Source organism: Globicephala melas, chromosome 20 (genome assembly GCF_963455315.2).
Source record: "Globicephala melas chromosome 20, mGloMel1.2, whole genome shotgun sequence".
NCBI lineage: Eukaryota > Metazoa > Chordata > Mammalia > Artiodactyla > Delphinidae > Globicephala > Globicephala melas.
In genome coordinates, this window is record NC_083333.1 from 13,817,436 (window position 1) to 13,842,585 (window position 25,150).

General features: G+C 49.5%; 1 protein-coding gene across 1 annotated transcript in view; it reads right to left on the reverse strand.

The window, feature by feature from the left end:
- Nucleotides 1-252: 252 nt before the first annotated feature.
- The window catches only part of LOC115856196 (myosin-13-like), a 44,648-nt gene continuing 19,750 nt past the window's right edge, over nt 253-25,150 (reverse strand). Inside the window, 23 exon segments of the mRNA XM_070044509.1 lie at nt 253-333; nt 2,058-2,169; nt 2,171-2,247; nt 3,686-3,781; nt 3,876-3,977; nt 4,596-4,598; nt 6,083-6,253; nt 6,554-6,679; nt 8,525-8,728; nt 8,809-9,111; nt 9,993-10,032; nt 10,034-10,115; nt 11,320-11,485; nt 11,874-12,058; nt 12,393-12,603; nt 14,288-14,406; nt 14,496-14,622; nt 15,491-15,688; nt 17,731-17,969; nt 19,803-20,062; nt 22,002-22,077; nt 23,606-23,684; nt 23,779-23,852. Of these exon segments, the coding sequence (XP_069900610.1) occupies nt 253-333; nt 2,058-2,169; nt 2,171-2,247; nt 3,686-3,781; nt 3,876-3,977; nt 4,596-4,598; nt 6,083-6,253; nt 6,554-6,679; nt 8,525-8,728; nt 8,809-9,111; nt 9,993-10,032; nt 10,034-10,115; nt 11,320-11,485; nt 11,874-12,058; nt 12,393-12,603; nt 14,288-14,406; nt 14,496-14,622; nt 15,491-15,688; nt 17,731-17,969; nt 19,803-20,062; nt 22,002-22,077; nt 23,606-23,684; nt 23,779-23,852 (3,131 nt within the window).

The following is a 25,150-nucleotide window of genomic DNA, read 5'->3' on the forward strand; positions in this document are numbered from 1 at the left end:
TCTAGTTGTGGCGAGCGGGGGCCACTCTTCATCGCGGTACTCAGGCCTCTCACTGTCGCAGCCTCTCCCGTTGCGGAGCACAGTCTCCGGACGCGCAGGCTCAGCGGCCATGGCTCACGGGCCTAGTTGCTCCACGACATGTGGGATCTTCCCGGACCGGGGCACGAACCTGTGTCCCCTGCATCGGCAAGTGGACTCCCAACCACTGCGCCACCAGGGAAGCCCCCGAAGAGATCATTTTTAATGACCCTTTCAGTCCTCAAGTTTAGCCATGATGATGGTGATGATGAGAATGGGGATGATAGTGATGATGGTGGTGGCGATGTCAGACATCTGAGATCACCCGACCTCAGAATCATTTCCTGCCACCACGACTGGTGCCACCCATCGTTGACTTCCAGCCCCACTGTGTCAAAGGCACAAGGGGTGGGCTGGTGATGAGATGGAAAGGAGGACCTAGAAGGCCAGAGAGAAGGGACGATCTCAGATGTTAGAGGAGAGTGCATCTCAGTGCCTGGTACATAGTAAGCCAGGAGCCCTGCACGCCTTGCCAACACCCCAACCCCCCATCTGTCCCGGGAAAGCTGGGATTTTTATTGGTATCTCTGCCTGACAGAATAAGGAAATTGAGGCTCAGACCGTTAGTCTTAAGTTGCCCGAGGCCACACAGTTGGTATGTGATAATATTGGGATTCCATCCCGGTTTGCTGGAACCCAAAGTCCATGCCCCTGACCACATGGGTCAGTCTGACCATTGAGGCAACTCAGGTTCAGAGAATGTATGCGGCCAACCCAGGCCACACAGCTGCTGCTACGAAGGGGTCAGGCCGAGGCTCAGATTTCGTCTCGGCTTCTGATCCTGTCCTTGTTTGTCCTGCTGCTTTACGACCCTTCAGGGTAAGCAAACCAACATAATGACACTCAGCAAGATCTGGCTGGGATCTGGGAGCGACCCTGAGACTAGCTGCGCCCCTCACCCTCGGCTCAAGCACCAGGGGGAGGGTCCATGTGCGTGGAGAGGAGGGACCCGAAGGAGGGGCAGGGCTTGCCGGACAGGCCAGCCCCTAGGCAGTCCTTCCCGAAGCATCTGTCCTCCCAGGAATGCATCCCAGGTTCAGGAGCGCCTACTGCCTCCAAAGATGTTCTGGGAGCTGTGGGTGGTCTGAGAGGAGTGGAGACACGGCCGCTGGGGGGGGACGGGATGGAAAAGCAGAGCTGCTTGGTGGAAAGAGCCCTGCTTGGGGGGCCTGGGATCTTGGGGTCTAGTCTCCCACCACCCTGGACAACTACAGTCAGAGTGCTTAGTCTATCTGGGACCAGTTTCCCTGTCTGTAAATTTAGGGGAACTGAATTGGAAAGAATTATGAGTTCCTAGGCAGAAAAAGGGGTGTGCTTATCTGAAAGGGTTTTTATTTTTAACTGCTGGGGAGCTGGTGATATATCTCCAGATGGTTGGATTTCCACCTTTCCTTCTCAGGGCCAGGAGGGTCTGCTTTCACGTCCCTTACTTTCTTTACAGTTTATAAACAGACCTGGCAAGAACTGAAAACCACCCCACAGAGGAGGAATGGACCGTGATGATAAACACAGCAGAGCCAGGGACCCGAGTAGTCCGGGGAATTTACTTCTCACACCTTCTCTCCGTTTTCCCGAGGTGTCCCATGGCAACGGGGGGGAAGGGCTCATTCTTCCATCTTCTGGGGGAGAAAAAGAATCGTACACAGGAAATGAGTCAAACCAAAGGTGAGGCTGGGCGCTGTCTTCAAGCGGGGGCAGCTGGAGCCTCAGGAAAATATTCAGGCGTGGCTTTATCTCCCTTCGCGCATTGTAAAAACAAAGCAGTCGAGCTCCCGGAGTTGGGGTGAATCCCCCCCAAAGCAGAGGCTTCTGGGGCAGCGCCTCTTGCAACAGGGAGGGGCGGGGATGATAGGGTGGTCTGGCCCCTGGTCCCGCACTGCTCCTGTGAGCCTGGAACCACGGGGTCCAGGCTAAAGCAGTGACTTTTGTGGCTGCACGACCAGCAGCGGGGAGGGTGCACCGACAGGCACCCTCCAAACTCTGCTGGGTGCTGCCTGGTCCTGGGTCCTAGGACGTCTGGGGAGGAAGTCTGCTCTCACCTGGGCCCCCATGTCGCGGCTCTTGGCCCGCAGCTTGTTGACCTGGGACTCGGTCCGCCCGTTCCTCGGCCTCCTCCAGCCCGCGCTGGGCCCTCCGGCACCTGGACAGCTGTGTGTTGGCCTGCTCCTCCTGAACGGAAGGTGGAGGGGGCAGGAGGCTGAGGAAGTCCCTCACTCTGGCGCTGAGGCCCCCGGTCCCTGGTGGCCTCTGGGGAGCTGCAGAACCATGAGAGCTTGGGCCCCCAATTCCCTGGCGGCAGAGGAGGGAAAGCTGAGCTCTGCACCGGTGAAGACGATGCCCCTGGCGCCTGTGTGCACTGCCTGGTTACCTTGCGGGTCTGCTGCCCCCAGGATGCCTGCATGTTCCCCTGCACCCCGCCTCTCTGCCATCCCCCCAACCCCGGAGCTCTTGGGAGGAAATCCAAGTGTCCCAAGGCATGTGGAGCTGTCAGACACCAAAGGGCCAGCCCCCGCCCCCCCCCCCACCCCGCCTGGGCCTGCTCCCCGTACTGTCTGCCTGCAGCCTGGGCATTGTACGGGTCTGAGAGCCATCCAAGCGTTTCTGATGAAGGTGGCCTCCCGGGGCCCCTCCAGCCTGGCCAGTCCTGCTGCGACTGTACTGATCCTCCCCAAACTTAACCAGTTCAGATCTGCTTCCCAGAGGTCAGGACAGAAGCACCAGGCTCTTGGGCGGGGAGTAAAAAGGACAGGGGAGAAGCCACACCCTCTGTCATTATCTAGGCCAGACTCCCCCAGGTTTTGTTCCTCAGGACACTAGTCCTGTGGGAGGCTCTGCCTCCAATACAAAGATGCCAAGGTCCACTAAAGGGTGGGAGATGCTACAATCTAGAACGCCTTTTCCACTATGGAGTCCATCCCGTATTCCCTGCAAAATCTGAGAAATCCTTTAAGTAAAGCCACCCATCGTCCAACTTTGTGTAACCCAGAGTTTCCCAAACGATTTCTTTTCTGTAAAATACCTCCCCCTCCCCCCACCTGCTGCCCCAACTTCCTGCTATTAACATCCTCCAGACCTAGTGGCCCCAGAAGATATTTGGGAAATGTTGGTTTCAGCCCAGACTATTTCCTCACTGTTGGTTTCACCTGTTTGCTCAAGGGCAGATCAAAAAGGATGAACTGGAGGGTGGGAGCTAGGGAGGCCAGGGAGGGATGGATGTGGTAGAAGCCAGGGCCAGGGCTGAGATGGGATGATGTGAATTAAGGCCAGGTGTTCAAGGTTAGCTCACAGGGCAGGGAATTCTGAGTAAGTTGGGGGTGGGTGGAGTCAGCCAGTGTGGGTGGGATTAAAGCCAGGTGGGCTGAGGCAGAGGGAAGGGATGGAGGGGCAGGGCCAGGACTAGTGAGGCAGGAGGCCCAGGGGAGGGGGAGGTGGGGCAGGTTTGCATAATGCAGACCGGGGAGGGAAAGGGCAGGCGTCCTGAGCTTGTGTTTATAGCCTAAAAATGAAAACTCAGGCCTCAGCTGCCGCGGGCGCTGTGAAACAGGGACGGACTCCTGCTCGGGGCCAGGGCGCCTCCCCCCCCCACTCCCCAGGACCCCCTACTCACGGCCTCCTCCGCCTGCTTCCTGGAAGCCTTCACTTTGGCCTGCAGCTTGTCCACCAGGTCCTGGAGCCTGAGTATGTTCTTGCGGCCCTCCTCGGCCTGCCAACACAGCGTCGGTGCCAGGGCCCCAGACCCCCTCCCCCGCTGCTTCTGCCGGGTCAGATCCAGGGGATGCAGGAGAGCCGTTGCCTACCTGGTAAGTCATTTCCTTGACCTTCCGTTCGTGTCTGTGCGCGCCCTTCAGGGCCTGGGCTCCCCTCTTCTGCTCAGCCTCTAGCCCGCTATGTGACTCCTGCTCCCAGAAGAGAGCACAGAGGTCAGGTCACGCCTCCCAGGCTTTTCTCACCCACTCATGTGCCGGTTGTTTTAGGGTAAACTCAAGATGCTCTACTTATATTTTGCGCAGATGACTCCTCCTAGGGCTCAGGAACACATGTGGTTCCCAAGGCCGCCACTAGTCCGTGCCGTGGCTTTGTGCCAGTGACAACGAGACGCCGTCTTTGGGCAGGAGCACCCCGGGTGCACGCGCCTCACCTAGTGGACCGGGCTTCGCAAAAAAGTGACGCCTCCCCTGGGGCCATGCAGCTCGGTGAGGGCTTCCTGATCAAGGAAGGTGGCAGGGGTCATGGAGAGAACCTGGGCCAGGTAGAGTCCAAGGTGTGTTTCAGCCCCCCGTCCAGCTGATCCATCCAAAGTAAGCCCGTTGTCATCACTGAGTATGAGTTTCCGTGTATTTAGAATGGTGATGATAATTCCTGCCCAAACCACCTTGAATGTGGGGATCAGATGAGACAAAGTCTGTGGAAGTATTTTTTGATGATAAAGCACTACACAGGTATTGTTGATTTCATAGCTGTGTCTGCGTTTCCTGAAGTCGTGAGGGGGCAGGACAGCCACTGAGAGTGCAGGTCACCACCTGGGGCCCGATTCCTCAATCCAGGGAGAGCCCAGTGGTGGAGCTGGCAGCCAATCCCTGGGCATCCCAGTAGCCACAGAGAGGGCGGCTCTGGGCCTGCAGACCCACTGGATCAACCTTGAAATCTACCAGTGGAACAGGCAGCTCTGGGCACTGTTCCAGAGAAAACCCCACCCACCGGCCCCAGGAAGCTGTCTACCATCGGCTTCCCTGGGAATTCTCTCTAGGCCTCTGTAAGGTTCATGGAGCTAAGATAACTGGGCAGCTGGGGATTGGAGGACAGTCAAGGTGCCTCACCACGACAGAGGGGAGGTTGGAGGAGGGTTCCCGGGCAACCCAGGAATCAGAGTATCAAAGAGGGTGGCATGGGATCTAATTCCTCCGTCCAGGGAGGGGTCCCTGTGAAGGACAAGCCCAAGTTTGTTTTAATAGAAGAGGACTGGGAATAATTAAAAATAAGCATTTAAAGAATTCTGGGGGGAGCTCTGACTTCCCTGGTGTTTACTTTTGTTACTCATGTGTCTACAGCCTTGTAGTTTTTAGCCAAAAAATTGTTTCACATTTAAAGTGTACAAGTGCTGGTGACCACATCCTTGGGAGGCTGGCATGAAGAATGTGTTCGGGTCTTTCCTGCTGGGAGAAGTTGTTTCCCTCTCTTCTCCTCCCCTTCATCCTCTTTCCCTCTTTCGTGCCCCTTCTCTGGGGGACAGCAGAGACAGTTTAACATCCTCTTCCTCTGAGCCCTTCTCCAAACTGCAAATGGGTAATGCAGCCTGTTTAGAAAAACAAATAAAACAAACCATCCAGGGTCTAACAGGAAAAGCAAGGGGTATAGGAAACAAAGGGAACCACCAGCAAAGAAACTAAAAACTAAAAACTACGCTCCCAGGTAAAGAAAAATCAGGACTGTCCTGTGTGTGGATCGCACTTTGCTGGCGAGTTAGCCCGGGGGAAACGCCAGTCACCCTGCATTTAGGATGGAGTTGAGGAAGGCAGCAGAATTGCAAGTTGTGTTTCGACATTAGGAAATCTGGGAAGGGAATGAGATCCCGGAATGGGAGGGCAAGGGAGACTGCGTATCTTATGTAGGATGGGCCATTGTTTATCAAAGTGGAGCCTGGTCCAAAATGTAAATTGCACCAAAATGTGTAATCTTATGATTGTAAGGTATGTTTCCCCTTCCATTTATGTAGATCTGAATCTGTATAAAAACAGAATGTGAGCATTTGAAATGTCCTTATATTGTAGGTATCGAGGGATACGCGTTCAAAAATGGGTTTGTGTGTGTCTTGGGGCGTAGGGACCGGAGAGGGAGAAGTAGGGGGGACATTTGGCTCACAGCGAGTTTCACAAGTGGTCCTCAAACTGAACCTACAGTCGACTCTGCCCAATTCCCCGCCACCTAAGTTTCTGGACTGTGGTTCTGCCAGAGGCGGCTGAACTGGTGTCCCTCTGGGAGTGAGAGCCTTCTCCCGCCACTCTACCCGCGCCTCCAGCTTCTGGATCTGCTTCTTCCCGCCCTTCAGGACCAGCTGCTCAGCCTCGTCCAGGCGGTGCTGCAGGTCCTTCACCGTCTGCTCCAGGTTCTTCTTCATCCACCCCAGGTGGGCGCTGGTGTCCTGCCCCTTCTTCAGCTCCTCGACCATCATGGCCGCCTGGTTAGGTCCACAGGAGCATCAGTGGGCCACCCACCCCTCCTATGCGGGCACACGGAGGATGCTGTGCGGCTGGTACTAGGCATGCTGATGCTTTCCTCCTTCCCGCAGCCGCCGCTGATTCTGCATGGCTCCCCTCCCGCTTGGCCTCTGCTGAGGCTCCATCTCCTTCCGTCTCTCCAGGAAGCCACCGCTGACTGAATGCAGGGGTGAGGAGAGGAAACCTACTTGCAGGTCCCGGCTTAGAAGCCCCTTTCTCATCTCCAGACAGCATCTCTGATAAGAAAGAATGGAGCTCACATCCGTGATGGCCTTCCTGGCCTTCTCCTCTGCATTTTTGGACTCCTGGATAGAGTTCTCCACCTCTGCCTGGCATTGGGCTATGTCAGCTTCCAGTTTTTTCTTGCTATTTATCAGGCACGTGTTCTACAAGAAAAATTAGAGAAGAGGTTCGGGCTACCTTTGGACACGTACAACGATTGGAAGGGAGAGGGTTGGGTGGGGAAAGAAGTCAATCTCGAGAACGTTCCATTTCTTATTTTTCACACAGGTGAAAAAAATGAAAAAGACGCTTTCATTTTTGATAGGACAGATATCCCAAAACAGGCCCGAGAATTGTACAGAAAAGAACTGAGTAAATGATAAATGTGGACATTCAAATATTTGAGGAAGGATAGATTATTTAGTTAAACGTGCTGGAACAAGGAAATGGTGGACATAACTGTGAAATGAAAAATAATTCTCATGATCAAAACATTGTACATAGAGTTGTTAGGATGATGACAAACGAGAAAACATTTGCAGTGTGCATTACTGAAAAAATATTTCCTTCCTTAATATGTAAAAAAGACAAATCATTAAGAAAAAAGGGCAAAAGTGAAAATAGCTAAGACACACCAGAAGAAATACAAGTAGCCAACAAATACGACAAAATGTTCCACCTCATTAGTAATCAAAGAAACAAGAATTTTTAAAATGAGGCCTTTTCGACCATAAAATTGGTGAAGATTAAAAAAATAATAGCTAAGCACGCTCACATATTTTCCCCATGGGAATAAAAATTGGGACAACTTTGTTTAAAGACCAGTTTACAACATATCATAAATGTCTTTGCTGTTTTGACCATGAATATATACTTTCAGGAATATTAAGGAAATAGTAATCATGGATATATGTGAAAATTTAGTTATGAAGAAGTTTGTCATACAGTCTTCTAATCATAAAAATTTTTATTGGGAACAGTCTAAAAATATCCAACCATAGAAGACTGATTAAATAAAAGTGTCATAATACACAACTAAAGTGGACTGCTTTTCTGCCATTAAAAAACTGTAGAAAACTTGTAGAAAACTATTTTAAAATATAGAAATATGGGCTTCCCTGGTGGCACAGTGGTTGAGAGTCCAGTCCGCCTGCCGATGCAGGGGACGCCGGTTCGTGCCCCGGTCCGGGAAGATCCCACGTGCCGCGGAGCGGCTGGGCCCGTGAGCCGTGGCCGCTGAGCCTGCGCGTCCGGAGCCTGTGCTCCGCAACGGGAGAGTCCATGACAGTGAGAGGCCCACGTACCGCAAAACAAAAACCAAAAACACCCCCAAAAACCCCTAAAATATAGAAATATGTTCACAACACGTTGTTAAATGAAAAAAAGTTGCAAAAGGATTGATCACGTTTACAAAAAATATCATATTTATGTATAGAAACAAGAGCCTAGAATAAGAGATCCCAAAATGCTAACAATATGGTTGGTACTTTTCTATTTTTTTGGCTAATTCAAAAAATAGTTTTTAAAGCAAGGAATTTCGGGGGAATTCCCTGGCGGTCCAGTGATTAGGGCTTTGTGTTTCCACCACGCAGGGCGCGGGTTCGATCCCTGGTTGGGGAACTAAGATCCCGTATGCCATGTGGCGTGGTCCAAAAAAGTAAAAAATGAAACAAGGAATTCTTCAACTTTCCTAAAAGTAATTATTTCAAAAGACAATCCTAATTTTCTAAGCTTTCAGCTTATATGTTACTGCCTCTGTGAAGCCTTTTCCAGCCCTTTTATGCAATAATTCGTCATTCCTTGCTCCGATTTCCCCATGATCTTTTATCTTCAGATAAAAGAAAGCTTAGCAATCTGTCCATCTAGAGACAAAGTTATTCCAAGAACTAGGCCTAATGAAAGTTTGTCTTGACCACTAGCCTGGAAGGAGTGGTGGGAACTCCTTTCCATCAAGCCTGGGTCCTGCCTGCCTCCAGGGTGGACCCTGGGTGGAGTGAGGATGGACACACCTGGGAGTGAAGAAGCTGCACGCGGTCGCTGCCCGCCAGCAGCCCCTGCTCTGACAGCTTACGGGTCCGCTCCGTCTGCTCCAGGGCCACCTTGCTCTCCTCCGGCTCCTCCGGCAAGAGGCCATTCCTGCGCTCCACGATGGCCGGCTGCCCCGTGAGGTCCTCATTGCCCCTCAGGGCATCATCCAGATGCAGCTGGGAGTCCTTCATGAGAAACCAGGGGTGAGACCGGAGCCCAGGGCAGGCTGAGGTCCCGCCAGGTCCTCCAGGGGCCGTGCACTCACCTTGAGCTGGCTCCGGACTGAGCACAAGTGTTTCTGGGTCTCTGCCACCTGGCGGTTGGAGTGGCGCAGCTGAATCTCCATCTCACTGAGGTCCCCCTCCATCTTCTTCTTCAGCCTCAGAGCATCATTCCGGCTCCGGATCTCAGCGTCCAGCACGCTCTGCATGGCCTCTGTTGCCCGCTGGCTGTTTCTTTTCAGCTCCTCGATTTCTCCGTCCTTCTCAGTGATCTCAGGCTCAGATTTCACCTGGTTCAACTCTAGCTGGACACGCAAAATCTTGCTCTCTTCGTGCTCCAAGGAACCCTGATAAAAGTCAAGGAGTGCTTGGGATTGCCGGGGGCAGCCACCTTCTCGAATGAGGTTTTTCATCCGCATTATAAGATGGGTATTATTAGACTCATTTTACAAATAAATAGAACAGTACTCAAAAAGGTCAAACAGTTTGCTTCCAAGTTGTTACTAGAAATGAAACTAGAACTGAAGCTTTGTTGTTAACAATCTTATGTCTTGAGGAGGACAGAGCATCGTTTTCAATTAGTAAAAATTTTGATTACTGAGTCTTTTTAAATAGTGACCATAAGTCAGGAGCCAACCTCTTCTCAAAAAAGACAGAGAAAGACAGAGGAATTGCTCTCCTGTTATCCTGCATAGTGCAGATTTCCCTAGAATGTCTTAAGATCTCAAAGTAAGTACTTTGATCTCAAAGTAAGTTGAATTAACTTTAATGAAAAACAAAATTCCTTTTGGAGGGACTGTCACAAAAGTAAAGAGACAGCGCAAAGCCCCAAACCCCTCACTGGCCACAACTGATGATTACATCAGGATACTGCACTCTTTGGACCACACAGAATTCCCAACAGCCAAAGATGACTGTGTATAACTCTCTGTTTAAACTAAGGCATTCTGAGCTGGCTCTCAGGATGTTTGGTGATTGAGTTCTTGCTTTCTGAGAGGAAGACGTTGAGGACATAATGAACAAGTTTATTTATTCAGTAGGAGAAATATGATGGACTAGAGGACACCCAGGAGACGAAGCAGCAGAGAGCAGCTGGTCCCCCCCCCCGGCGGGGGTGGGGCTGGATTCTTCCCATTGGAGCCCCAGTGCCTCCTGCAGGAAGGGCCCCTGGGGGTGGTCTAGTCCCCTTCCTCAGTGCCCCGCCCTCCTTCACATCCCAGACACTTGCCTGCACCTCTTCTAGGGCAGCCTGGAGGTCTGACTTTTCTTTCCACTTGCTTCTTGGTCTTCTCCACTTCCTGAAGATTCGTGCTCATTTCCGCAATCTGCATGGTTAAGTCGGAAATCTCTTCTGCAAAGGACAGGCCTGATCTAGGCTGTTTTCACAGGCTCTGTCTGATAGCACAGGCATTTGCCAGGGAATTTGGGGATTGGTGATTCATTCGTGACATTCATATAGGAGAGAACAAGTACAGTGAAACCTTTCGGGGAAGGTGTGGACAAGACCCAGGTGTGTGGCCTCACCTGAAGATGCATGGGGAGAAGCAACAGAACACCTGTATGACCCTGAACCTTCACACAGGACACAGAATGGGCACAGAGAGGACCGGGGGAGAGAGCTGTGGAGAAAACACATCGAATCATGGTCTCGGAAACAGAAGGGGCTTTAGGGGGCACTGGGTCTGGTCTAGTTTTATAGTCAGCAGTCTGAGATCCTAAGCGATCTAGTGACAGGGTCAAGGACACAAAGCCATGTAGAGACAGAATCCATGGAAGATGTGTTCTGTAGAAGAGCAGGGAGCTTAGCAGCCCAGGGAGCCCTCTGTTCTCAAGAGCAAGGCTTGGCTGTGAGTATGCCTCACATCGGGGGAGTTTGGGTCTCAGGGTAAACTGAGTAGATGTGAGGATTTTGTGGGGCAGCAGGAAGGAGGATGCTGTGGCCAAATGGGGGAGGGGTGGCCAGAAGAGAAGGGGGACTGTCACACACCTGTTGGGGGGAGAGAGCTGGGGGCTGTCACCTGTTGGGGGGAGAGAGCTGGGGACTGTCACACCCCTGTGATGGGGAGAGAGCTGGGGGCTGTCACACCCCTGTGATGGGGAGAGAGCTGGGTACTGTTACATACCTGTGATGGGGAGAGAGATGGGGACTGTCACACACCTGTTGGGGGGAGAGAGCTGGGGACTGTCACACCCCTGTGATGGGGAGAGAGCTGGGGGCTGTCACACACCTGTTGGGGGGAGAGAGCTGGGGGCTGTCACCTGTTGGGGGGAGAGAGCTGGGGACTGTCACACCCCTGTGATGGGGAGAGAGCTGGGGGCTGTCACACCCCTGTGATGGGGAGAGAGCTGGGTACTGTTACATACCTGTGATGGGGAGAGAGATGGGGACTGTCACACACCTGTTGGGGGGAGAGAGCTGGGGACTGTCACACCCCTGTGATGGGGAGAGAGCTGGGGGCTGTCACACACCTGTTGGGGGGAGAGAGCTGGGGGCTGTCACCTGTGATGGGGAGAGAGCTGGGGACTGTCACACCCCTGTGATGGGGAGAGCTCACCTTGCAGAATTTTGTTCTCCGGTCTCAGTGTCTCTAGCTGACCCACCACCTGCTCGTAGGCATTGCGCATCTTGAAGATTTCAGTACTAAGTGACCCGGACTCTTTCTGAGCAGCTTCCAACTCAGCTTGACTCTCATCCAATTTTTGTTTCCACTCTGTGAGGACCTAGGAGGTGACAGAGGGACACGTGAGAAGCCGAAAGGGCCAGGGACTTGGATGAGTCATGTCAACAAGGGCCGTCAGCAATGACAAGGTTGGACCCTTCTATCCTTAGGGACCAAAGAAACAGGGTGAGCCCCAAACTCAGGGGTTCCAAACTCTGATATCACTACAGAGATCTGCTGTATTCTTGAAAGATATGTTGATCTCAAAGTAAGTTGAATTAACTTTAACGAAAAATAAAATTCATTTTGGAGGGACTGCCGCAAAAGTAAAGAGACAGCGCAAAGCCCCAAACCCTCCACACTGGGAGTTGATGCTCGAGGGCCTCCCCGAAGGTGTGCATCTCACACATCTCTTGCATTGTGGCTGCCGTCAAGCGGTGGGGAAGGACCTCATCGAAGTTCCTCCGCTTCTTGTCCAGGCAGGCGCAGGCGGTGTTGGCCTGCTCCAAATCCAGCATCAGGTCGTCCACGTCTCCCTGGAGCCTCTGCTTGGTTTTCTCCAAGGAAGCACACTTGGAGCTCACAGCCTCTGTGTTTTCCTCTGCTTCCTGGAGCCTCTGGGCCAGTTTTTTTCCTGAGAGAACCAGGTTTGTTGTTGTTGACAAAGGTGGACCATTTCAGAAGTAATTATCAGATCGGAAGGGAATTGAGCCATCTATAAAGGACTGGAATTTGAGAAGACCTAGAGTTTGACGATTGGACAGTACGTATCACCTGAAGAGTCCCCAGATGGGCAAAGCAGTCACCTAGGAGGCGCCGAGGGGACCAGGCGGAATGGACAGTACCCTGGGAGAGGGGCAGGGAGACCAGGTCTGCGTGTTTAAGAAAACTCAAAGGCCTGGGGAGGAAGAGAAGGTCTGTCCTCTGTCCCTTCCCTTGTGTCTTAGGGTCGACTCTCCTACCGTAACCTGGGAGCCCCTACTTGGCCTCCTCCAGCTGCTCCGTGCGCTGGATGGCGTCCGTCTCGTATTTGGTCCTCCACTGGGCCACCTCGCTGTTGGCCTTGGACAGCGCCCTCTGCATCTCGGCCTTGGCTTCCTGCTCCTCCTCATACTGTTCCCGCAACAGGTCACAGTCGTGGCGGGAGGACCGCAGGGCGTGGGCCAGGGCGCTCTTGGCCTGCGGAATCACAGTGGTGACAGATTGCAAAAACGTGTGGCCATTTTCCAAGTTAAGGTATTTTTGTTTCAACCAGTGTTTCCCAACTTGTATCACTCCCTTGCTGCCTTCACAAACTTTGCTGTAGCAGTATATCTCCTGTTTTATTTACTTCATTTTTTAAAAAGTTGACTCCTTTATTATATTTAAATATATTTATTTAAATGGAAAACCATTAACATTTGCCATAAACAGAAGATAACTATGATAAATGCAATGGAGGTAAGGCGGTGTTTTCACCTTCTAATGAAGTACTTTGCTGCTGTGCCTCTGTGTCTGAGGCCTACTCTCTGCGTCTTAGTGAGGAAGATACATCAGTGTTAGAGAGATGGTATCCAAAGTGAGACCTTTTCCTTATTTAATCAGAAGAATTGAAGTAGAATTGGAAAGAGAATACTTTTCTCACTACTTAATGCAGTGTTATGGAGTACTGTGACCATGAAAACCCCAAAAGCATCTTTTGGTGTCACCAGTGGGCTGTGTCCCCATCCGGGAACTCTGACATGAGCTATGCCGTTTCCACAGCTCTGCCACCTCTTCCCAAACAGGAGGGGGACATGCCCAGAGGCCTCCATCACTCACTCCCACCTGGTCGGGAAGACAATGTAGCTCTCATTATAATGGTCACAAAATACTTTCTGGTCAACCCGGTGCAATAACTCATACATTTTTATCCTTTTAAAGACACAAATAAACAACAAAACTTTGCCCAGGAAGGAAAGCTTAGCTGTATCCTGGCCAGAGGACAGCCTTGCTCCTGTAATGGACCTTCTCAGGTTCTGGTTCTCTCCACTCCCCCTGCCTCCATCCAGTCCACCAAATACCCCTACCCTATAATAGGAAGATGGGAGACTAATATAGCACTTCCTTTTTGGAAGGGGCAGATGGAGCTTGGTGGAGTTCCAAGAGACTGCCCTGTAAGTTTTAGCTGGCACATGGTAACCTCAGAATTACACTCATGCAGGTTTGCGGACTTCTAGATTCCTATTCTAGTGCTCGAACACCCATCAACAGCATTTACTAAGCACCTACTGTGTGCACTGTTCTGTACTTACTGTTTACTGTTACAGCGGGGCAAAATAATTCTTGCCCTTTAGAAGTTTACAGATTAGTGGGGAGACATGAATTATAAACGTAAATAGCTTGATATTGACGTCAAGAAGGTGATAATGGTGTCCACGTTTATGCAGATGTCCCAAGGGTGCTCCAAATGTGGTCTCTTGGAGGAGGGGGGCTTAAATGTGGGTGTTGTAGCTGGTGATACACAAAGAGTGATGAAGGAGAAAGAGGAGGGCCTTTCAAGGGGCTGGGATGAATTGCTGGGCAGAGTGAAAGAATGCACAGAGGCAGAGATGCCCAAGCTAGTACAGTGATGGGGAGGGGATGCTCCTGGCTGGGGAGGGGCGTTTATCAGCCCCTCCAGGGGGGCACAGAGGAGCTCTGAGGATGGAGCACCCTGGTAGAGTTTTCTAGCTCTGAAGAAGGAGATCCAATGCCAAGGTCCTGTAACCTCCAAGAACAGGTTCCTTCTACTACAAGGAAGAGGAACATCACGCTTCATGATGCAGCAGTGCCCCCAGCCGGCCTGGTGACTTCTCAGGTTCCACCTGACTCTGCCTTCCTGAACAGAGGCAACCACCCTTACCTTGGTTTCTTCTTCTAGCTGCCTCTTAAGCTCCTCCAGCTGCTGGGTGAGGGCCTGCTTGCTTTCGGTTAGCTGTGAAATCAGAGCCTTCTTCTCTTCCACTTGGTGGCTCAGCTCCCCTGGCAAACAGATGTGGCCCCACGTCAGAGTTTGGACCACCCTCTCCCACGGCCCAGTGGTCCCACCACCGGGCCCTGCCCATCCTCACCATTTTGGGTCTGCAGCCTCGCCTTCTGCATGTTCAGATCATGGATTAACTGTGTCTGTTGGTCATCCTTGGCTTTGACTTCATTAAATTGGTCTTCCACAGTCCGGCACGTTCTTTCCACGTTACTCTTTAAAAAGAAAAGAAAAGAAAAAGCCAACGTGAATGGGAAACATGGGTCCCTGGTGCCCAGTATTGAACCGTTTGACAGTTTAGCTTCTCATTAGGTAAAATAAGAATAAAAATACAGAACACATAAAGGTCAGTTTAAAAAATTGGTCATTTCAGGTTTTCTTTATTTTTATGTGTGATTGCTGCTTAATCACCAATATCTTAGACCATCAGCTTTTAATAGATAAGTATTTACTGGTTTGTAAACAAACTTTTGAGAAGATGACACTCAAAGGAACCATGGGATCTTCTTACAGTATAGCAATTTTTTTTGTTTTTTTTGCGGTACGCGGGCCTCTCACTGTTGTGGCCTCTCCCGTTGCGGAGCACAGGCTCCGGATGCGCAGGCTCAGCGGCCATGGCTCACGGGCCCAGCCGCTCCGCGGCATGTGGGATCTTCCCGGACCGGGGCACGAACCCCTGTCCCCTGCATCGGCAGGCGGACTCTCAACCACTGCACCACCAGCAAAGCCCTGGAACTCACTTTTAACAAAATTAGAACAGGATTGGAGCTTTCGGAACCCAAAGACCTACATTCAAGTGGATGCTAGTGATGATGATGACACTAGCAGCTAACATTTTACTGAACACCCTCTACGTGCTGAGCTTTCCACGCATACCCTCCGAGGTAGAGCTAATTGTATCTCCATTTCACAAGGTGGGGACTGAGGCTTCATGAGTTAAGTGGCTCACTCAGCATTCCAGATTCATTTGGAATGGGCTGAGATCTGAACTCAGGGATTCTGGCTCGAGTCGGAACCCTCAACCCCTGCGTCCTGTGTAGACCCCATCCTGCCTGCGCTTCCACAAGTAATCAATGTTAGGGCGTAGTAATAAAATATCCTCATGTCGTCTGCTTGCTGCTCCAGCCTGACTTTTATTTTGGTGAGACCACTGGCTTTGTCTTCTTCAACCTGAAGATCCTCCAATGTTTGCTGATGGGCTTCCTGCAGAGATTTCTTCTCTTTGGTCAGTTTGGAAATGTTTTCTTCAAGCGCTGTCATTTCTTCTGAAAGATTCTTTACCTAAGAGAGTATCAACACCAATTGAAAGTTCAGACAATTAAACCAGAAGCTTCTGGCAAAGGCTGTTGATTCTTTTTTTTCCCTTTTCTGTGACTTTTTTGTTTTTTGGCTACTGCTTCTTTGCCTCCGCAGCAGGTGCTCACAGTGTTGGCTGCATCATCCTGAAATTGGCAGCCTCTGGGTTTTTTCAGTCCTCACTGGCCTATCACAGAGCCTCAAACCCTCCCCTAAAGGCTGATTCCTTTAAAGAGGGTGTTATATGGTACAAGGAAGGACTCTGATAAATGCAAATATGCCACCTCTGGAAGGAACACAACAGTCTATATTCATCGCAATACATCCATGGGGATTTGTTTATTAGCTGACCCGGGGTTTAGAATGAGGCAGGAAGGGGAAGAAGGACAGGCATGAGGTGCTACGCAGGAAAATCCAGAACAGGAGTCCTGGGTGTCAGGAAGCAGGACAGCGGCACCAACCGCAGAGATTTTAAGGCGTTAAATTGAACTTTTTTCCATGTATGACGCTCTGCCAGCTCAGAGGTTGGTAATTCCTGACCTATGGGCCGAATCTGGCCACATAATAGTTTACAACTTTTGAATAAAAGTTGAAAAAACATGAGATTTCACTTAAAATCTGGGATGTCTGGTTTCTCAAGGAAAATTGGAAGCTCTGGCAGTGCTGGACTCACATGGCTACCGGGCACCAGCTGGCTGGCGCTGGGCTCTGGCTGCCACCTGGGGGCAGGGCAAGTGCTCTCCAGTTCGCCGCAGTCCCCACCCCTCCCTATCACCTCCCTATCAACGCCCGGTTGTCTGTCCCACACTGACGCGGGTCATCTCACACCTGGCCAACCTCATCCTTGCCTCTGTCTCACTGGCAACCATTATGGTGTGAATCATGGATTGTGTTTTTCATTTACTTTTGTAAAGTGTATGTGATTTTGTGTGCGTGTGATTTTAGTCTACATAAATGGTACCATGCTGTATATTTCTCTTTCTTCCTTTGTCCTCTTTTGCATCCATCTTGTTGCCCTGATGGCTGTGTAGTATACCCTGCCATGCGTCCTCTGCCCCGTACCTCTCCATCCCTCCAGGGTGGACCCCAATCTTGCCTCCAGCACCCCCCACCACAAGCCACACTGCCATGAACATCCTCATACATGTCCCCTCGTGGACCTGGCAGAAGAATTCCCTGGTCTGTATACCCAGGAGCAGAATCACTGTGTTGAAGGATTCTTTTTTTTTTTAATTAATTAATTAATTTATTTTTGGCTGTGTCGGGTCTTCGTTGCTGTGCACGGGCTTTCTCTAGTTGTGGCGAGCAGGGGCTACTCTTCGTTGCAGTGCATGGGCTTCTCATTGCGGTGGCTTCTCTTTGTTGCAGAGCACGGACTCTAGGCGCAGGGGCACAGTAGTTGTGGCACGCGGGCTGCAGTAATTGTGGCTCGCGGGCTGTAGAGCGCAGGCTCAGTAGTTGTGGCGCACGGGCTTAGTTGCTCCACGGCCTGTGGGAGCTTCCCAGACCAGGGCTCAAACCCGTGTCCCCTGCATCAGCAGGTGGATTCGTAACCACTGCGCCACCAGGGAAGTCCGGATGTGTGGATTCTTCATTCGACTAAGAATTTCCAGATGGCATTCCCGAAGGCCGCATCAGTCTACATTCTACCAGTAATGCACGAGGGTCCCTGTGCCTCTAACCTCCCTGCCAATCCCTGGTGTGGTCCACTTTCTGCCTTCTTCATCACCTCCTTCCCTCATCATCTGCCTGGCCCTGTAGGCACATTTGTCGGCTCCCCCTGTGCCACAAGCTTCTCCTGAAGCATCTCTTGGCTTGTGGAGGAAGGGTTAGGGCTAGAAGTTTGTGGTGCAACCAGGCAGGCAGCCGGAGCGGGGGAAGAGCCTATGGGGTCTAGAACAGGGCAGAGGCGGACTCGCTGGGATGTAACTGCCCGTCCACTGGCTCCCCTCTCACTTCTGGACAATGTTGGGTGAACGGGCTCCTTCCCCGCCTCTCTCCTCCTGGCGGGGGCTGGGCGTGCTCACCTTGTTCTCCGTGGCGTGCTTCTCCTTCTCCACCTCGGTAAGGGTCAGCGCCAGGTCGTCAGTGTCTCTTTTGAGGGAGGAGCATTTATCTTCCAGGTTCCTCTTCTTGACAACCAGTTCAGAATTCATCCCCCCCTCCTCTTCCAGCCTCTCATTTAGCTCCTTCACTTTGGCCTCCAGCTGAATCTTCCTTTTCATGAGCCCCTCGCACCGTTCCTCGGCATCCATCAGGCTGTTTCCTGAAAGAACCAGATCGTGATGTCTTTTAAAAAATTGAATTTATTGAAGTATAGTTGATTTACGGTGTCATGTGAGTGTCTGCTCTACGGCAAAGTGATTCAGTTATACATGTATATTCTTTTTCATATTCTTTTCCATTATGGTTTATTACCAGATATTGAATAGAGTTCCCTGTGCTCTACAGTAGCGTCTTGTTGTTTACAGATTGTTATTTTTGGATCAGCCTCTTGACCAACCCCAGAAGGGAAGGGCTTTGCCCTCCAAAAGGCCATTACCTGGGCCCAAGTCAAGGAGTGAGTCATGGCCACGCACACACTCGCACATATATATCATCCAAGTCCTTTTTTTATTAACCACTAAGGATGTCATCTACTGAATAGAAAATCACCTAAGCTAATCTCAAGCAAAGGCGTTCATGGCATTCATAGAGCCTCTGCAAATTTGCCACTTTTGGACCCCCAGCCATTTTACTCTTCCTTCTACCAGGAGTTGAAAAACAACTCATCTCCTCTGTGCTTTCACAAGCTAACTAATAGTTCCCAACCATGACTACCTTTTTAGAGTCTCCACAGAAAAGTGCACCCTGTGTCTCCTCAGCCCTGCCTCCTCAAGCCACGGAACTGAAAACTCCAAATAGACAAAAATGAGTGATTGTGTCATCGCTTAATACATACATGTCCCAGAAGACTCTGTATTGAGTCTCTTGGAGTGGCCAGGGTTAGCTAATTATGCTCTTAAACGTAATGGGACTGTGTCTTCTCCTACCAGAGTATTGTAAGAACTGGACACACATTTCGAGGTAAAGGATGAAAAGAGTCTGGCGGGAATAGCCTCTGTGTTTGTTGAACGTGTGCTGTGTGCTGGCATTGTACAAGCACGAACTCACCTGATCTTCCCAGCAACCCTGCGAGGTGGCTACTCTTGCTGTGCCCATTTTACAGAAGACTGAGGCACAAAAAGGATGTCACCTGCCGAAGGTCACACAGCTCCCAAGTGGGGGATCTGGGATGTAAACCAAGAGATCTGATTCCAAACCTTGTTCTGCCCGCTGTGCTTGGGAAAGGGTTCCTAACAGCTGCACGTACTGACTGGGAAAGTGAAAAGGGGAGCAGTAAAATGTTGGGGGTTTATTAAAAAGGGCAAACGATCAATGTCTTAACTCTGTGAAAAGAGACCATTATGCTGCCAGAGTGTTACCTACTGGTTGTATGGTTTCATTTTCCCTATTTCTTTGATAAAAAATGCATATCTTTAAAGCATTTTTATTTTATTTTATATTTGTTGTAAAGGAAATGAACAGTAATTTATGAATTACGTATATATAAAGCATTTTTAGAGTATAATTATTTTCTTGAAAATCACGTATAGAAAGTTACTGTTTCTACATTGAATTGAATGATTTAATTTTAAACATTTGTTTATTTATTGCCGCGCTGTGCGGCTTGCAGGATCGCAGTTCCCTGACCAGTGATTGAACCCAGGCCACGGCAGTGCAAGCCCGGAATCCTAACCACTAGGCAACCAGGGAACTTCCAGTGATGTCTTTTTATTTACAGTTTTTAAAAAGACCTGGTGCATTCCTGACAGCTTTTTATTCTGATGACAGACACATCCCCCTCATGCCCACAGCAAAATACATCTTGCTCCGCTATGGAAGACAGGGAGAAATCAGAGAGAGCAGAAATTCTCTTTGCAGATGTGTTTTCCAGGGTGATCTGAGGGCTGGCCTCCTTCCCTGGCAGGGTAGTCATGCAATACGCTGTAGGCCCACTGAGTGGCACTGCTGTCTCTTGAATAGACACTGGTGGGGCCTCCTGGTCTCAGGGAGATACTCACAGACTGGAGGTGCAGCTGGAGGTCATTATTTTCCTGCCGCAGGGACACCATTTTCTCCTCCAGTTCCTTCCGATGAGCCTCAGCTGTGGCCAGTTCTTCGTTGGCTCTCTCGAACTCTTCCTTCATGGTGGCCATCTCCTTCTCGGCCTCTGCACTCTTCATCAGGGGCTCGATCTCGAAGAACAGGTTCATCCAGGGCCAGTGCTTGACGTTCATAAAACATCAGATGTTGTGCTGGATGCAGAAGATGGAGTCCCTGTGCATCGTTAGGACTGGGGTTAATGGGCCATAGCAAGGCCCAGTCTCCGCTCACCTGCCCCCCAGGCCCCATGACCTTCACCTTTCCCGTCCAGGTGGGAAGGAGGTACAGCCAAGCTGTGCAGCTCCTATGGACTCCAGAGTCCCTTCTGCAAATGAAAAGCAGAGGAAACAGCACATGCAAATCTGGGAGGGGAGCGAGGGTCCAGGGCCACTGAGGGTCTCCCATCCACCTGGCCTCCATCCCCACTACCCTACTGAAAATGCTCAGTGTAAGGTGGTCAGTGGCCTCCAATTACAATGTGATGAGCTTCTTTCATTCCCATTTTATTGGGTCTTTCTCCCACATTTGAGTTGTTAACTCTCACCTTTTTTTTTTTTATGAATTTTTATTGGAATATAGTTGATTTACAATGTTGTGTTAGTTTCTGCTGTATAGCAAAGTGAATCAGTTATGCATATACATATATCCACTCTTTTTTAGATTCTTTTCCCATATAGGTCATGACAGAGTACTGAGTAGAGTTCCCCATGCTATATAGTAGGTTCTTATTATCTATTTTATAATATATAGTAGTGTGTATATGTCAATCCCAATCCTTTTGCCCTTGATTCCCTGATAAGACAGTTTTCTTGTTTCACTGTGTTTTGCCATATGGGTTCCTGCTTCCTGCTGAAGTGTTGGTGTCCACCTAGGACCTGTCTCCAGCCCACTGGTCACCTCCCAGACTCTTGCCTTTCTAGGACTGATCTTTTTTCCGAACTTAGACTGTAGCCTACGTCCCAGTGACACAGACACTGTTTCCTAATCTTCATCCTCCACAGCTTCGTATCGAACTCAGGTGAACCTGAAAACTCGCTTTTCTTTCCATTAAACTGGTCCCTTCTCTGAGATTTTTTTCATTTCCATGCTGGCTTCCTTTCCCTTCGCCGGGACAGATGCCCGGGAGGTATTCTTGACTAATATGTAATGGTGACGTGTTACGGCGATGACAACGGTAGAGCCGTATGGGATGTCGGGGAATCGGGACAAGGTGCTTCCATCAAATTCCCCTCTGCCTGACATTCCCACACAGGACCAGCCATCAGAGCTGCTGTTCCTCCTGTTGAATTACTGAAGGCCTAAGGCCCTTCAAGCTTTTTTCAGTGCCTCCCCTTCTCTCCCCCATGATCTGTTTCCTAATTCAGGTCCTTGTCATCTTTTATTTGGACTTCTGTTACAGCCTGGTCTTGGCCCCTGTTGTGCTCTCAGGCCTGCTCTTCTTGTAGCTGCCAGAGCAACCTCTCAGTGTGTGTGTGTGTGTGTGTGTGTGTGTGTTTGGCTGTGCCGTGCAGCACACGGGATCTTAGTTCCCCGACCAGGGATCGAACCCATGGTCCCTGCCGTGGAAGCGTGGAGTCTTAACCACTGGACCACCAGGGAAGTCCCCCAGAGTGACTGCTCTGAGCTATAAACCTGATCCTCTCACTCGTCTCCTCCATGGCTCCTCATCAACTAGAAGATTTAACCTGGGCTCTTTAATGTGGCATGTGGGGACCTCCACGCCTCGCCCCAGGCATGTGACCTGCTTGTCGGTCTCCTTCCCCCCAGGCCACCTTTTCTCAGGCCATGCAAAGCCTCCTTCAGAAAGTTCTTTCTTGCTGACCCTTTCACGCCAACCCCAACGAGTCCCCCCCGCCCCGAATATAACTGACGTTGCGCTTGTCATAGGCGTTAAAGCTAGCCACGCACGTGTCTGCTTTCTGCTCCTCTACGGGTTCCTGGAGGCCAGGGCTCATTTCTGCATCCCCAGTGCCAAGCAGAGGCCCTAGCACAGAACTGCAGCTCAGTAAATGTGGGTTAAAGGGGTGACCGAGTAAATTAATATCCCCAGACAAGAGCAGGAAGCCATAGTCAGCTCCAAGGAAGAGGGTGGGGAGGTGAGGGTCTGCGTCACCTCCTCTTCATAATCTTTTTTTTTTTTATTTTTTTTATTTTTGCGGTACGTGGGCCTCTCACTGTTGTGGTCTCTCCTGTTGCGGAGCACAGGCTCCGGACGCGCAGGCTCAGCGGCCATGGCTCACGGGCCCAGCCGCTCCGCGGCATGTGGGATCTTCCCAGACCGGGGCACGTGTCCCCTGCATCGGCAGGCGGACTCTCAACTACTGAGCCACCAGGGAAGCCCCCACTCTTATATATTTTGGTCTACCTCTTTAATCATGAACTGACAGAGTTTATTTAAATTCACCTACAGCTATTGTTGTAGTGCTGTCTACCAGCATTTAAAAAACATTGAGGTGTAATTGGCATGTAACATTTTACTAGTTTCAGCTGTACAACGTATTGATTCGATATTTGTATATATTGTGAGATGATCACCAAAATAAGTCTGGTTAACGTCCGTCCACATACATAGTTACAATTGTTTTGTTCCTGTGATGGGACCTGTTTCAAATGCTTTACGTGTACTGGCTTATTTAATCCTCACAACAGCCCTCTAAGGCGGGTTAAATGTGTTAATATTTACAAAATGAGTCAACACTTTATAAGCGCTCACTCAATAAATAAATGAATTAATAACTAAGCGAATGCCTAAAGAAAATGCCATTTTAATCCTCCTTTTATAGACCAGAACTCAGCTGTGGTCCCTTGGGCAGTAGTAGGTGGAGCTGGGATCTTTTCTTTGATCATCTAATTCCTCTGCTCTCCTGTAACATTGCTGAAGCAGGACCTTGATGCCAGAAGCCCAGCCTTTGGGATTCAACAGCTTGGCTGGTGAGAGAGCTGCCTCGTAGCCACAGTCTGTGTGATGGTTTGTTCTTTCCTTTGTGACAAATGGCCCTGAAACTCAGCCATATCTGTGCATCCAGGATTGTTGACGGTTAAAGGTCTGCTGTACCACATGGTGTTCTATGTCTATATATCTGGTCTCTGACTCTCAGTTTTCTCATTTATAAAATGGAGATGATTATGTTTTTCTTGCAGTGAACTGCTGTAAACAGTAGAGATAACATAATAATGGGACTGCATTAGGCTCAGAAAACAGTTGTTATTGATGCTGTTTTTATTATGGAACACCTAAGCTGATTATTTGCCAAATATAGTGGCTCTTCACTTTGGGGGGAAAGGTTTTTAAGAATCTTATGAAAGGTATGGATTTAATGCACCTATATATGTACATAACATTTTGGATATAATTTCGTAGTAGGGATGCCAGATAAAATATGCCCAGGCTGCCCAGTTGAATTTGAATTTCAGAGAAACAGTAAATACTTTTTTTTTTTAGTATAAGTATATCCCAAATATTGCATGGGTCATATTTATACTAAGAAATTTTTCATTGTCTCATCTGAAATTCGAATTTAATGGGGCGTCTCGTGGTTTTAATTTGCTAAATCTGGCGGCCCTGTTTCATAGACTGAGAAGTGATAAAGGCTATCATGATCCTGTCCCCAGGGAAACACACACGCGCGTGCACACAGACACATGTACACCCATACCCACACCCACAGAATTTTGCATACATTTCAGGGAGTCCTGCTCTGAGGGATTCTCGCTCACCAGGAGTCTTGGGAATCAGACATCGCACAAAGTGAGGACGGGTGCTTCTTAAACTGGCCATCAATTTGTTTAAATTTTCCTGGGACACAAACCAGAAGAAGCACATTTACCTTAGCAAACGCCGTTGCACTGGGCAGAAAACAACCGAATGTGGAAGTCGCCAAAAAACAAACCCTGAACACAGCGGACACGGTCTGGAAAGAGGAGCCCTTCTTCTTCCCGCCCTTCTCGCTCCCCCTGGCGTCGCCTGGAGACGGACACAGAGGGTGTGTCCGGTGAGTCCTGAGGACATAGTGGTGGCCTTTCCTACCCACCTGCCCCACCAGTTTTATTGAGATGTAACTGACATAGAACACTGTATATGTTTAAGGTGTACAACATAATGATTTGATATATGTATATATTGCAGAATGATCACAGCATTAAGTCTACTTAACATCTATCCCTTCACTTACAGTTTCTTTTTCTTATGATGAGAGCTTTTAAGCTCTACTCTCTTAGCAACTTTCAAATATACAGCACAGTGTAATTAACTACAGTTACCATGCTGTACTTTACAACCGCAGAACTTACTTATGTCATAACTGGAAGTTTGTACCTTTTAACCCCTTTCACCCAGTTCTCCCACCTCTCACCCGCCACCTCTGGCAACCACAGATCTGATCTCTGTTTCTATGAGTTTGGTTTTTTAAGATTCCACATATACATGAGATTATACAGGATCTGTCTTTCTGTGTCTGATTTATTTCACATAGCATAATGCCCTCAAGGTCCATTGTTGCCAATGGCAAGATTTCATTCTTTTCTATGGCTGAATAATATTCCATTATATATGACCTTTTCTTTATCCATTTATCCATCAATGGACACTTAGATCATTTCCATGTCTTGGCTATTCTAAATAATGCTGCAGTGCACATGGGGGTATCTCTTTGGGATAGTCATTTCATTTCCTCTGGGTATATACCCAGAAGTGGAGTTGCTGGATCATATGGTAGTTCTATTTTTAATTTTTAAAGGAATCTCCATGCTGTTTTCTGTAGTGGCTTCACAAATTTACATCTCCACTAACAGTGCGCCGTTTTGTCAGTGGTGGCCTTTCTAAACCACTTCCTCCAAACCCTGAAGTGAGAGTTTGGTTTTCTTTTGACATAGGAGAGCTGAGGGTTTTTTGGTTTGTTCATTTCTGTATTCTGCTTCTTAAAATTCCTCCAAACTACTCAGATTTGGGAACACTGATTTTTATCACTGTGGGAACGGAGTGGGGTGGGATATGGGTGGCATTTAACTGGGAGTATAATTTAGACTCTCTGTATCCAAGGAGAATCTTTTCCTTTAGACCTCAGACATGAAATCCAACTGAATAGTTGGCAAGATTGAGATGTTCCTCTTGGTGAGTGTGGTTTCTTTCATGAGTGTCCCTTTTAAAAATTCTTGAGTTCCTGTTTATCTCTTCCTGAGGAAGTAACTGAAAGTAATAACAACTGAAGTTTCTCAGAATATTCTACAAGTCAATTTTTTTTCTTGTCTAAAAGGAACAGCCCA